This window comes from Merops nubicus, unplaced genomic scaffold (assembly GCF_000691845.1).
Source record: "Merops nubicus isolate BGI_N331 unplaced genomic scaffold, ASM69184v1 scaffold10463, whole genome shotgun sequence".
Taxonomy (NCBI): Eukaryota; Metazoa; Chordata; class Aves; order Coraciiformes; family Meropidae; genus Merops; species Merops nubicus.
Window position 1 is genome coordinate 1 of NW_008601018.1, and position 15,781 is coordinate 15,781.

The 15,781-nt window shown below is 37.3% G+C and overlaps 1 protein-coding gene across 1 annotated transcript; it reads right to left on the reverse strand.

Moving 5' to 3' along the window:
• Positions 1–3,853: 3,853 nt before the first annotated feature.
• LOC103770610 (DNA topoisomerase 2-beta-like) lies at positions 3,854–12,391 on the reverse strand. The gene is made up of 7 exons (XM_008937876.1): positions 12,223–12,391; positions 11,431–11,521; positions 8,141–8,204; positions 6,746–6,891; positions 5,863–5,960; positions 4,232–4,444; positions 3,854–4,150 (listed from the first exon to the last, which is right to left on the reverse strand). Exons 1-7 carry the CDS (start codon positions 12,316–12,318, stop codon positions 3,956–3,958), a joined length of 903 nt encoding a protein of 300 aa, XP_008936124.1. The 5' UTR covers positions 12,319–12,391; the 3' UTR covers positions 3,854–3,955.
• Positions 12,392–15,781: the final 3,390 nt, after the last annotated feature.

Genomic DNA, 15,781 nt, shown 5'->3' on the forward strand with positions numbered 1-15,781 from the left:
GACCCAGATGCAGGACCTTGCACCTGGTCTACCTAACTCAGTGGCCAATATTTTACACAGATCACTATCTTTGCTTAATATAATTTAGTGCCTTACTAATATACAGACTAAATAATAGTTTCTGTTCAGACCATCTTGAATTAGGACAGACAAAATAAAGAAAACATGTCAATGGAGTCATTCATCATGAGGTAACAAACAAAAAAAGCCTCCTTCTTTAAAGCTGTTTAAAAAAAAAAAGAACTAAGGAGGGGGAAAAAAAGCTTTTCATGGGTATGATCTCTATTTCATGCAAAAAGCAGACATCAAAATAAAAAAAAATGAGAGAAGAGGTAGAAAAATGGCTTAAGGTGTTAAATATTACAAGTCATAACCAGTACTTGCACTTCAAAGAAACCATCTCTGGTTTCTGTCAGTCTCTAGAGCCACCTACTAAACAGCAACACAAAACACAAGCATGTTTCAGCAGCACCATACATACAGGTATTTCTTCTTAAAAAAAAAAAAAAAAAAAAAAAAAAAAAACAACTTAAAAAAAAAAAAAAAAAAGAAACAACTGACCAAACACACAATTAAAAAAAAAAAAAAACCACCCCAAAACTAAAACACAACAGTTTTTATTCACATATGGATGACAGAGTTTCAGCATAGAGGTGTTCAAGTGAAAGTAGATAAATCAACATCCTGTCACTTTAAATAAAAATAAATCCATTTCCAAACTGTCATGAAAAACTACTACAGCAAAATATCAACATACATGTTTCAAAAACATTCCACATTTGAATGGTTATTTTAAAATGCATGACTTCTACTTTTCACATTACTGAAAACTAGATTATAGGAATATCTCAGTATATTTCTGTATTTACAACTTTAGCAATTTTTTAAAAATTTTTAACAGTTTTAGCGCTTCAAATATTTTGCTAAAACTAACATCTGACATATTCAAAATAGCTACTTACCAGTAATTCTTGTTCTTAGAAGATATTAGTTACTATAACAGTTCCCCATTCCTGTGTCCATTCTTAGTGTGCTGCAGTGAGGGATGTTCAGAGCTCAAAGTTGGGAACCTTTCAACCTCTCACCAGTAGGTGTCACATTTACCCACTATAGAAGCATAACAGCCTATAACTGCCCCAACTGTCAGTACGCTTCAATGCAAGACAGAAAAAGAAAATTACCCTCTAAATCTAGAGGGCTGTCAATTATTATTATGATTATATTATGAGTAAGAGCACTAAAACTGCATAACCTTCTTTTCACAGAAGGTAACCGCTGTGATCAAATTTCAGTCTTGCAAACTTCAGGATGCAAAGACACGTAATGAAATGGTAACACCTAAAAGCTTAAAAATTAAGCTCAGACTGGCTCCTATATCCACTCTATTTGTATGGTCATCAATAGCCAGCAGCCTCAGTTAATTCTGAGGTAAGCCACATTTAAAATCTATGGACAAATAAATGATTCATACGCAAACAAATTTAGAAGCTGACTATAAATTTCAAGTTTCCATTTAATCATCTATACAAATAAAATCCTATTTTCTTTTGCACTTGTTTTCTAGTATATTTATTAGAATAAATTTAAAAACGTCAAGCTTTGGAATGGTCCTGAGTTTCTTGCTGAACACCAGCAAATTTTAACAGGTTGGGATGCTCCCTCCACCCAAGTCTACTGACACAGCATCTGTATTAGCTGAACAGTTCTGCTAAAATGATCAGTAGTATTACAGTTAGCAGTGCTGCCATATTAAAAATACCATTAGATTGCTACATTAATAACTGAAGTTTCTACTATAATTTCTACTACAGCTACTATGTGAGATTCAGAACTTGAGAAGACCATGTTTAATCAGTTTATACACAAGCCTCACTAAAGATTATCTGCACTACTGTAATAGTTACAAACATTCTTTCAAATAGTGCCTCAGAGCCCAAAGTCAAATTCTGCAGCAATCTGCTGTGGCAAAACTGTGAATAAATAGGGACCTGACAAAGGTAACAAATTTACAAGATCAAAACAAGGGAGCTGTGCCTCAACAAACTGCCTGACTTTCTACACACCCCTCAAAAAAAACCCCCATCAACCTAGGGAAAAAAAAAAAATTGTTTGGAATTTAAAGCAAGTTTAAAAAAGTTGGAAGGGAAGTTACGCCTGGGTGAAATTTATCCAGAAACAGAAATGAAAAGCTTTCAGCAAACATCGATAAATAACCAAAAAACAGCTGAAATGAGCTCCTCACCTGTTAGCAGATAAGGGGACAGGCAGTTGACGCAGTTAGTTACTAGCCATTATGTCTCATCAGTGGGTAGTTGCACATCAATTGCTGGTGAGGTGGTTCACCGGCCCGAACATTCCACATCCAGTCACACACATAAGGCATGGATCGGGAGAGCGGGAAAAACTAGAAATTACAACACTTACCTTTGAAGAATACACAGTACTTTTTCTATGAATTTTCTTAACGAATATATGATAACAATGTATGTGTAACTGCATGAAGGGTGGAAATTGTTCCAAAAGAGTCAAATTCAAAATCTTTTGAGGAAGTGTATGCAACATACTTAACTTAGGAGTCAGTAAGTATTCCTTTTTTTCAAATAGATTTTCTTAACCTGATATCAGACATTATTTTCTCTACATTGTCCAGCTTCTTCATAAAGGTAATGTATACATCTTTAAGGTCATGCTAGTTTTGTTCCTTATGTTGCATAAAGAGGCCTGAATTAAAACTGAGTTTCAGATATGTCTGTTACCCCTAGTTTTGACAAACAACAGAAAAGCACTTGATTAAAATGCACACTTACAATGTAAATATTCTACAGTGAAATAAACTATTCCACTTCCCACTGAACCCTGCTTTAGCTGTGCTGAAAATGACACTGGAAGAAGTTTCATAGTGAAAATTATATACTGCCAAAACACTGGCTACACATCACCAGCCACTGAGATGAACACTGGCAGCTGTGGGCAACTGCCCAGACTAGGGACCCCACTCAGTGGAACCACTGGGGCCTGTGAACCGCTTCAGCCACCTTCAGAATTTTCCTGCTTGACTCTTCTAGAAGAGATCTGAGCAAGGATGGGTTTTAAGTGTCTTACAAACCATTATCCTTCTCATCTTTTGGGAAGCTCATGGTTAGGATTCCCTAAAAACAGCCTCACCCATGACTAGAATTGCTCCACTGTTGTTAGATCACTCATCCGGGGCAATTTGTGAAGAGCAGAAATTACTTCTTTCACCATGGTAGACTGCAGATCTCTAAACTTGGGCCACGCCAAGCAGACATAAATGAGAGTTAGGTTGTGTGATTTCAGGCGATTGCCTTGGTGCCCAGCCACTCCAGCACTTTGAGAAGCACAGAGACTGTATTTTAGCATGCTGAGCATATTGCTGCTTTATTATAACTGAAGATTTGCTGTAATATCATTTCACTCATAAGTACAGAGAATACCTAGATCCATTTATATAGAAACACAAATAAAAGCAAGGTAATCTCAACATTTCAGGCCAATTTTATACATCATAAAGCAATAAATGGAAAACCATTTTTCAAGAACATCAAAATCCATTTTTGCCCTCCAAAACTTGCTACTACTACCAGCTTTAAAGAAGGCTGTACAGTTGTTTACATGAATTTCAGAATTATTTTATTACAATGTGTTAAACAAGGAATAAAATAGTTCCGGTCTTTTTACATTTGCATTTTGAATACCATGTATACTCACATAAGCCATCAGTATAACTGATAATGATTACTAGTGTTTTAAAAACTAATGCATATTCAGAAATACTGCTATGAATGTATTTTGGTTGCATCCAATTTCTCTGCCAGATCGTCTCGTGCAAAGGATTATCTCACCTATTTATTTTTAGTAACCCAGATTTATTTTTTTTATTAAATATCTGGCTGGACATAACCTTAGTGCACATTTTTATCATTTACGTTTTTTATCATTTAATATAACTACTCACCTTTGTGGTAGCTATACTATTTACAAAGCTGATTTGCTGAAACCCTTTTTCACTTAAAGTGAGGCACACATCCCATCGTTCATTCACAACCTCGTGAATAACTTTGAGAGCAACTCCAGTTTCATCCAGCTTGTCTTTTACGTAGAGATCTACGTAACTGCGAAATCCATTTACCTACGAGTAACAGAGATAACAATCACTACTCTGCGCATCAAATGCTCAGTACGCTTAAAATATTTTAAATGAGGCTCTTACGGGTAATTTCTTCCCATTCAACATGACTTTGACGCCTTTGCATGACCCAGCCAAATCATAGGCTCTTCTTGTCATGAGGGCCACAATATCCTTATCAAGTTTTTCCATTTTAAATTTAGAGAGGTCTGGCTGGAATGTAATGCACGTGTAGTCATCACCATCAAAATGCTTAATCTTGGGTTCAGAGGTCTTCATCATATTGTTCATCCAAGTCTTTGGAAACAAAACATTTTAGATGTTACTTTACAATAGGTGTTGTCCCTCCTCCTCTGTTCCATTTTCCAGGATCGCAACAGCTACCAAACAAAAAGCTCACAGACTGCTTTTAGAATTTGCACAAGCATCAGCGACAGCAGGTTTGTGGTATTTGAAAATATGTGGGTAACTTTACATCGATGGACGTGATTCTCAAGCAAATAGAGCCCACCACAGAACTGACTAAATTAGATATGAGCGAGCTAAACAGTCCTCCTTTGCCCATCAGCTTAACGTTTTCAATCTGCTACACGCTTCTACAGAGAGGCTTATTAGTCCCCCTGCAGAGACTCGGTAGTCTCTGAGATAACATCTGTGTGGCTGTGCTAAGTTCCAAAGCATGGCTCTTGACAAAACAGCTTGCTCAGACTTGACTCAGGAGTCTTGGTATTGTTCTGTTTAAGAACACGGGCACACTTGTAAGGCCAAGCAGAACACCTACTCACAGCATACATGAAAGTTTAGTTGTAGTAAACTTCCACAACTTTGAAAATACTGGAAAACAATATCAGGTGTAAAACATGTCATTTTCAAAAAGTACCCACAAACCAGTATCAATTTACTTTCTGTCAGTCAGCAGAAAATATTACATTTTTTTAAGAGACAGGTAAAACCTTTGAAAAATATTGTTGCAGTAGTGACATGACAACATAACCAGAAATTAATTACTTGTCCAGGGGAAAAAAAAATAATAATAATTAAAAAAAAAAAAAAGAGCGAGAGAAGAAAGCCACCAACGAGGAAAGACTCCAAAGCCAAGGAACTTTGATATCTTAACACTCTACCAAAGTTCTTCACCCTTTTAGAAAGGTGGCCATCTCAAAGCTATACAGAGTAGATCAGGTTACACTGAAACGATAACAATGAGCAATGGGTTCAGATGGGGACAGAGAGGGGTGCTGCACTGAACTCCAGCTAGGCTGTTTGTTCAGGACAAACACTGAAAAAAAAAGAAAAAAAAAACTTTCTCTTAACACTATACAGAATTACCTAGATAGCTGTTCCAAAGTTTGAATAGCTAAATAGAAAGATTTTTTGACAAATAATGTAACAGCAATTACAAGATGTTTCAATTATATATTATATATTCCTTTTCACACGCACATGAATATACTTTAGTTTTAACAGAAGAAATTTGTTTTTCATTTTTAGTCACCTAACACTCCCAAGAAAAATATTACTTCACAACCACAAAATTATAGTAACAAAAGTACTAGTTTTACTGACTGAACTAACCTAGCCTGCAAACACTACACATCCGTTTGAACATTAAATGATTCATTTCATTAAATATTCATAAAATAAAGATAGTGTGTTAAATTTTAAATTTATAATTACAGGAAAGAAAAGAAAAAAAATTGAGAACCTTTCTGTACCTGCTTAAAGCTGTGTTTGTATTCCTTGCAGGCAGTTTCAACGGTAAACTTTGTACTAAATATGTTACAAAGTTTGGCCCCATAGCCATTACGCCCACCTGAAAAAAAAACATAGTAAGTTTTTTTTTACAGTAGGACCATATTTATGATATAGAGAGAGTATGCCAATAAAGTAGAATGTTTCTGTATAAGACAAAAGTTGGGCCTCACGTCAACAGCTATCAAAGGATGTCAGAGACAGAGTTTTACACTTCCTCCAATCTGGTGCAACTGCCTCTACCTCAAAATGAGCAGTTCACTCCTTCCCCCAAGGAAGGGAGATGCATTCCATGAAGCACCATTCCATGATGCTCTCATTGCTTCCTTTATGGTGATCTACCAGTTGCCTGCTAGAAGACAAGTGACCTCAACACCCTGATGCAGCTGAAACCCAGGTCACAATCAGATTCAAATCACCCTGCAGCCACACATCATAATGTGGGCAAAATACACGGGGCATGGTAGAACAGAACTTTCATTCATGATCTTAATTAGGTTATGTTACATCTATGATAATAAATCACATCCTGATTTATTAAGTGTATTTTCTCCCTTCATTTAAAGAGTGTAAATGTTTAAATGCTTGCATACATTATAATGAAAAGATGTGATTGAATAATGAGTACTGACATTAAAGGTGTAAATGTAATGTCCTCTGTAAACATTAGCACTAAAAAAGAAAAAGTGAGATTTTTTTCTTTAAGTCATTTTACTCTAAAAAAGAGTAATGGGGACTAAATAATCAGCTGTTATGAAACAGAATAGAAAAAGTGAGCAAAGGAAGCATACTGAAGATCAAACAATGGCTTAATTGAATAAAAAAAAGCATGGTAAATCATCTTGCCTGTAACTTTTTTCTCATCATCATCATAGTTGCTGGATGTCAGCAGCTGCCCAAAGATTAAAGCAGGTACGTATACTTTCTCTACTTTGTGTTCCACAACTGGTATACCCTTTCCATTATTCCATATGCTGATAATGTTTGATTCCCTATAAAGTAGTAAATACATTAAGTCAAATTAATGTAATCTTGAAAACAGACTCCTGCACACATTTTACCTGCTTAAATAACTACATAAAATGCAATAAAGACCATATTCTTCCCACATTTACTTACAACTTTTATCACTTTTAACTGTAAAAGCCCACTTGTGTGCATATTAGATGTCTTAGAAGGAGCATAACTGTCTATACATGACAGTATTTTCTATCATAAAGATAAACCTCAAAGACCTGTTTGAAGAGCTTTCACTGTCAACATGATGTGCAACAGAATCGCAAAGTTCAGTGACAGAGTTACACTTGGAGATGTAGTATTCTAGATTTCATGGAAGGCCATCCAGACACAGACAAATTATCATCTGTTTGAAAGTTATTTCCCACTTATGATAAACATTGTATCTTATTTTATGCATCAATGACAAAATCATCAACATCTAGCATCATTAATATTTGTAGCTCTCACACAGAATTTTCATTTTGGAGTATCAGAGAGTTGAAAACCATGACAGGTCAGGCAGATTTACACACCCATTTCCCTCCCACTCCATGATAAAAACAATGTGGTCTACAGAAACTGATAATTCACTGAAGACTTGCAGAAAAATTATTTCTCAGCCTGTTTATCCATTTGATTAGGTGTGAAAATTACGCGTCTAAAACGTTTATTATTCAGTTAAATGTCAGTGAAAAAAATACTACTAAAGGAACCCGATCAGCACCTCTTTAACAAGAGTACTTCTCATCGGGAAACCTCTTTAAGTCCTGAATTCCACAAAACCCTGCCAAAGATACATCTGCAATCTGCAGTTTCAGTGTGATAAGAGTTGACCAATTCAAACATAACCTTATCCTCACAGTAAAGGAATTAACATAGAAGTTCAATAGATGCAAAGTTATGTTACAAAACCTCAAGGCTGGTACTTACGAGTAACCTGGCTGGTTACAGTTATGTACTGCCAAGCTTTCATTTAATCAAAATTTTTACAATCTTCTTGGTTTAAATTTCATTCAGTCCAACATTGAGTGCTTCAGGAAAGCAAATTGTTATAAATTCAGAATGATAGCACTTAACCACTTTCAATTCACCTTTTCATCTTAAAACATGAAGCTAATGGAAATAATTCCAAAAATACTATTTTCTTTAAAAAAAATCCAATTTCACTTAGTAAAATCATTTGTACAAATGTGAACTACAACAGCACTGTCAGGAAAAGTAAATGAAAATGTTTTTACTTACGGATCAATGGATATTTTAATGCAAGTCATATTCTTGTCCCTCTGCTTATTGTCAGCAGCATTTACTATGAAACAAAGCAGCACAAATTAACACTTCATAGAAGCAACAACTAATTAATTGAACTATAAAATTGATTGTATACATATTCTACCACGAGTTACAATGGTCCAGGTATTTCTTAAACTGGTATCTCTTTGTATATTCTGGCTCTTATTAATGAAGCCTATAAATATGACCAAGTATCTACAAGAAGATATTTTTCAACCTTCTTATAACTACTGGTTCTATTTCTAACAGTTAGGCCACCTTAGAAATAAACATAGAGGTGTTTGTGAGCCTGTGTTCATAACTGTCCTTAACATACCAAGCACTTCATTCTTCTCTTGCTGTACTTGCTTGTATATTTTTACACATATTACACAGCATATGTTAAAAACCCTAAAAATCTATACACACCACTAGATCAGTTTACACATCCTTTTGCCACTGAATCCCCAACCTGAAGAAGTCACATTCACTAAGGAGTGTTTTGACTGCAGCAAAAGTTATCTCTAAAGAGCCTGTGAGACGTATAACCAACAGGGGTAAGGTAGTTCCTAGGCAGTTTAGGATCAAAAGAAGGATAACTGGAAATTAACATTTAATAAGAATTTAATTAAACTGTACTCCAACGTGTATTAACTATTCCAATGTCTATTAACTACATACAAAAATCAGAATTGTGACCACAGCCATTAAAAGAACAACAACAAAATCATTAAGTGCAGTCTCATCCAAAAGCACGCACAGCCACAATGTCCAGTCTTTGTAATGTTATTACACTGAGCTCAAGCTCTCAAACCACACTCTGTGGAGCACACATCAGTGCTATGCAAAGAAGAAATAAGCCACACAGTACTATGATAATGATATGATAATGACCTTCCTTTTGAATAGGACAAGATGGAAGTAGATTCCCTCCTGTGAAAAACCTGCATCTATGAGGCAGCACTCAAAAAGGAAGAAAGATCTTCATTCCTGTATTTCTCAAATTAAGCACTGAGTAAAAATAAAATCATTCTTTTCCTGGTAAAGATATAGTCTTTCTTGCCCCTAAGACAGCAATGCTGTAAAGCATAGTTTTAGAGGTGTGGTGAAGTTCTGAACTCAATAAAGGTCATGACAAAACTTCCATTGACCTCAGCAGACCACAATTTAGTTTACAACGTAATCTCACCAATTCTTACAACACAGAATCATAGCATAGTGTCACTGAATGGTTTAGGTTGGAAGGGACCTTAAAGATCATCTAGTTCCAAGCCCCTCTGCCACAGGCAGGGACACCTCCCACTCAACCAGGTTACAAAAGGTCCCATCTGACCTGGCCTGCAACACCTCCAGTGATGGAGCATCCACAGCTTCCCTGGCCAACCTGTTCCAGTGTCTCATCACCTTCCGAGTGAAGAACTACTCGCCAACCACTAGTCTCAATCTACCCTCTTCCAGTTTGAACCCATTACCTCTTGTCCTATCACTACAAGCCCTTGTAAAAAGTCCCTCTCCAGCTTTCTTACAGGCCCCCAATAAGGTCCCTCCAGAGCCTTCTGTTCTTCAGGCTGAACAACCCCAACTCTCTCAGCCTGGCCTCACAGAAGAGGCATTCCAGCCCTCTGATCATCTTTATGGCTCTCCTCTGGACCCACTCCAACAGGTCCATGTATTTCTTGTGTTGGGGGCTCCAGAGCTGGATGCAATACTCCAGGTGGGGTCTCACAAGAACAGAGCAGATGGGCAGAATCACCTCCCTCGACCTGCTGGCTGTGCTTCTATAGATGTGGTTGGCTTTCCTGGCTGCACTCACACTGCTCCCTCATCAGGACCTCTCCATCAACCAGCACCCCCAAATCTTTCTCCTCAGGACTACTCTTAAACCACACTCTGCCCAGCCTGTATTTGTGTTTGGGATTGCCCTAATCCAGGTGCCCTTGGCCTTAAACTTTATGAGTTTGGCATGGGCCCACCTCTCAAGCCTATCAAGGTCGCTCTGGATGGCATCCCTTCCCTCCAAGCATGTTGACTGTAACACACAGCTTGGTGTTGTCTGCAAAGTTGTTGAGGGTGCACTCAATTCCACTGTCCATGCCACCAGCAAAGATGTTAAAGAGCACCTGTCTCAGTACTGATCCCTGAGGAACACCACTCGTCACTGGTCTGCACTTGGTCATCGAGTGATTGACTGAAACTGAGTGCAGCCAACCATCCAATTCCTTACCCACTAAGGGGCCCATCCATCAAATCCATGTCTCTCCAATTACAGAGATCAGGATGACATGCAGAACATGCTGAATGCTTTGCTCAAGTCCAGGTAGATGACATCTGTTGCTTGTCCCTTACCCACCGATGCTGTAACTCCATTGTAAAAGGCTATCAAATTTGTTAGGTATGATCTGCCCTTGGTGAAGCCAAGTTGGCTGCCACCAATCACCTCCTCATTTTCCATGTGCCTTAGCAGAGCCTTCAGGAGGATCTGCTCCATGATCTTGCCAAGCAGAGAGTTGAGACTGACTGGCCTGTAGTTGCCTGCATCTTCTTAACGTAACTTCATAAAAACTGATTAGTCCAAGATTCCATGTCAATTAACCAAAACTAACAGTTTATCAGATAGCACACCATTCAGATGTTGCACATCTCTATTGCTGATAAGTCTTTAGTGTGTCCCTGTCACCAAGAGACTATAATAAACTAATAAATCATAGTGACTAAGGACTTAGTTTTCTAGAGAGCATTTGTTTGTGCCTCAGTCATCATGCTTTCAAGTGGCAGTAAGATACTCATTTTAAAACTGCCTGAAGTCTAGAAATGATCTAAGAATCACCATCACCACCACTATCATTCTGTACAGAAGGAGGTACTTCTAATGATTCATGAAATGACTAAGTTAATACTTGAGATAACTTTTGGTTTTCTTCTTCCAGAAGGACAATATTCTTTCAAATGTTACTTAGAACTGTGGCCCTAATCAACTTTGCAGATTAAAAGTCTCGTAACAATATTGACCATAAAGAAAGATCTAGTTTGGACATTCAGTAACAGATTTTTACAGTTTCTTAAAAGTTCAGCTGAAAACTCTTCTCTCTTGAAACTGTTCTGTAGTGCTGGAATGCACTAAAACTTTAATGCCCTCCAGTTTAGTGAGACATTTTAGTCTGTGATTTATACTTAGACACATATTAACATGCTTTGAGAGCGCCCAGAAAAGTTTGCACTCCATATTGCAATACTCAAGCAATACTATTGTTAAAAATACTTACCAAGGATTTCATCAAAGATCTTGTACAAGCCTGGCACAAAGGTAACTTCTCTGCAATTCATTCCTACATCTTCATCATAAACCCACATCAGCTACATGTAAACAAATAAAAAATATTTACTGTCTTGGTAAAACAGTCTATGATTCTTAGAAGATCTACTTCAAGTACTTTACTCTTCCAATCTGATTGTTGCTGTCATATGAGACTTCTGCAGAAGCAGAAGTTGGGCAAAACTTATAACGGTATCCACAAAGACCTCCACAATGAAAATACACTATTTTCTGCTTGGTGGGGAACTCCAGCAGTGTACGAAGTTCAGTGCAGGACGACATACACAGCTCAAAGCAATCTGCAACTTCACAAAAACAGCTGAAGCAAGTGCCAGCAGGAGGCTTACATTTTCTGTTCCCAACCTAAACAAATAGACCAAAGCATTTCTGGACCTAGAGCAAATGCTACCCACAAATATCTACATAGGCATTTGTGCGCAGATAGGCATGTTTGTAAATGCACATATAACTGTGCTTAGGCACACAGGTGTATGTTTCAGTTTTGACTAAACTTTAATATTTTTTGAGCATGGTTTTTCAGGTGAACCAAGCACTGCTTTCAAAAGTCTTCTCTTGATCCCTATCCTATATCCCACAGATGCATACATACATAGGACCAGAGTTTTTAGCATGGTAATTCAGAATACTCAGAAAAATAGAGATGTGCCTACTTATTAATTAGAATATTTATTTCCTCCTTAAAACAACAAAACCAAGTAAGACTAAATTTAGCGACACTTACCTGAGTTAATGGTTCAACTGAGCCAATGTAGGTATCTGGACGGAGAAGGATGTGCTCAAGCTGAGTCTTTTTCTGATAAACTCTCTCAACAGACATCTTCTTTGAAGTGTCATTTTTATTAATGCTTTCTGAGTCTTCCTTTTTTGAAGCACTGATCTGATTATCAAATAATGTCTGGAAAAAAAGACACCAACAATCAACCTTATTTGTTCAATCCATCACTCTAAAGACAAACAAAACCTGACAGACATTTAAGTTACAATCAAAACCTGTCATGGAATTTAAAATCTAAGTTTTCAGATGTATTAAGATCAAGCTATCCTCTCAACAGAAAAAAAAAAAAAAAATCCACAAACAAAAAAACCCCAACACATTATATGACAGTTTCTTAAATTGTAATATATTCAAACTTTAGTGATTTACTAAGCATGATAAATGAAAACAAGGAAATAACAGCATACAACAGAAGATACCTACTTCCTCAGGTTAAGTATGACATCAGTATTGTGCTTAAGCATTTGAATTCAAACCACTGAATACTGTTCTGAATAATAATAATAGTAAAACCACTCTTCTACATTTTAGTTTGGATAATTCATTCCGCGGAACTTAAGAAACACCGTAATGCCTCTCCTACGGCTTATCAATTGCTATTTATATTCTCTATTTAACTGAAGTATTTAAGCCTGATGCTATCCCAGTTTAGAATGCTTTATGATTAAGTAAGTCATGGACTGTAAAATGCAGGATCCCATAGGCTAATGTCAAAATTTAAACAGAATGTAAGCCTACTGTGGCTGGAGATGGTGAAAAGCGCCTTGACTAAAAGAACAAGCAGTGTTACAGAAAACTAATCTAATTTTTAGGGGAGGATACAGGGATTTGGTGCATCTTTTATCAATTTTTTCCTGATAAATACCTCCCTCCCATCAAACTAAAACCATAGAAAATGAAAAGTTAAAATCTCTCAGAGCAACCAAAGGTAGAAAAGCCCCATTCTGAGACACTAGGAGCATATCTACCCAAACACTAAGTATGACGTTTCATAGTATACATTCTTACCTGTAAATTGGAATTATCTTAAACATACCAATAAACATAACTTGAAAGCACATGATTTATTTGCCTAGCCAGCAGACAAACCAACTTTGGAGCCCATGTTACATGACCAGTAAAAACCATCAAGGAACAAGTAACAAGGACAAATCCCACTCCCATTTAGCTGTTCCCAGTAAATCTTTACATAAAGTAAATACAGGCTAAACCCCAGCCCCGGATTAACCAGTCACGGTGTAGACCAGAAGGAAGTATCAGCACATCTCTCAAGCTAGCCTTTGCTGCAGCCTCGGATAGCACTGAAAGCAAATGTAAGAGAGCCTATCAGCACACAAGAACAAGAAGCAAAGGACAGTGAACTCCCCCACACAACTTCAGCAGATTCCAAAAGGCCAAACACCAACCTATAGCATACAATTAACAAGGATGATTTGCACTGCATTACTCCAATTTGTCTTCTTCAGCTTCTACTATTTTAACTCTAATTTAAGCTTTTTTTCTTCTTCTTCCCTCTCTTGGCAGGCACAGGAATGCAGCATTTCATTCCATTCAGAACAAGGGAAATGACCTTTCTCTTCCAAATTTAGAGACCACATTTTTCTAGTTTATTTACAGAAATGCTGTGAAATGTACTTCAAGAACCTCTTGGACAAGCAGACTGTGTACACCAGCAATGACAACAGCCGATTGTTTGGCCATGAGTAAACCTGAACAGGCCAAATGAGACTCAGTTATTCACTACTACCGAGTCCTGTAACTGACAGCACCCAGAATAAGAGGGGGAAAGAACACGGAGGACCCCACAATTCTGCACCAGGATTACACACAGAGTGTTGGAACCACAACACTAACTCTCATGATGTTTCTTCTGGAGCACATCACGTTCCCTGCCAATCAGGGAAGCTGCAAAACCGCACGCATGTGTGATTAAAGTGCTTTGGTATCCGAATTAATTTGGTCTCCACAATGTCATTTAGTCCTAAGCTGCAACAACTCCATCACCACCACCCTGAAAAGACTAGCCATGGATCAAATAAACAAGCAGAAAAGAAAAAAGACTTTGCAAATCAATATATTAAACTGATATATGGAAGAGGAGGAACGAGAATTGTTACTAGAGCATCACTGCCAACAGTAGCAACATAAATTTTATTTCCTTGATGTAGTTCTGTGAATGATGTCCAGGCTTCCAATAAGTTTCACTGTATGTTTATATAAATATTTCATATATATATATCTATATCTATCTCCATCTTTCTGCCCTTACTGTCTTTACTTTATGATCACCTTCAACATGATACCTCATAGGAGTTACCCTTAGCTGACATAACTGGTTCCATAGCTCTGTTAGCAGCATTTCACTATGTTCACATATTGTAGAGACCAGTGATTGCAGGGAAAAAAAAAAGAATTCTCAGATGAAGTAACATGTTCAAATGAATGATAGAGAAGAAACACAATTTATAGAAAAAGTAAGAGCATTACAGGTGTAAAGACCAGCAGAATCTTGTTCAAACAGAATTGTTCAATTTGCTCCCAATTCTTAGGCTACAAAAGGTTTTTACAGCCAGGGAAATACACGATGGATGGGCAATTATCACACACCAGTTATCAGTTGTTGTGTACATCACTATTATACTCTTATGATGGTTCTGAAACAGCTCTCTAAAATGCTTCTAATCGTACAGCATCCGAGGACTAGTGTCTAACTATGCATTGCCACTCAGTAAAAACACACAATCAGAACTCAAATCTCAGCCTAACCTAACCACCATAAATATTGTAACTAGCAACAGGATGAGAGGAAGAGGGCTTAAGTTGTGCCAGGGGAGGTTTAGACTGGATAGCAGGAAGAATTTCTTCACTGGAAGAGTGGTGAGACAATGGAACAGGCTACCCAGGGAGGTGGCAAAGTTGCCATCCCTGGAGGTACTAAAAAACATTTGGGCATGGTACATGAGGACACGATTTGGTGGTCAGGGTATTTTTGGGTTGATGGTTGGACTTGATGATCTTAGAGGTCTTTTCCAACAATGATTCTATATTTAGGCTACAATTTCCCTATCTCAAATAGCTCTATTTGTCCCACAACATGTTTGCAAGAATCAGCAGATAAGAAAAAGTCCCTTTTATTGTGACTGAAAGAGTACCTCTAAATTGTGAAAAATTACTACATTATAGAGTTTTGGAGAAGGGATCTTTACAAGCCCTTGTCATTAATACAACACTAGGAAATGCACTTCTGTTTTCCAATGAAAGTCTTACTGACAACTTGGAGGAACTTATACTTTCCAAATTACCATTAAGAAATGTATAAAGCATCAAAACCGTACCTTCTGTTGAGATGCTACTGCATCTTTGTTATGTTGACAGAACAGAGGTCACACCTAGGCAAACTAAACTCTGCTGTCTGAAAAGAGCTAATCCTGCAGAAGTGCCACTTCTGGGGGAACAGTGAGTTTGCTCTAACCTTGCAGTAGTAAGGGTCTTCTGTTACTCTGCT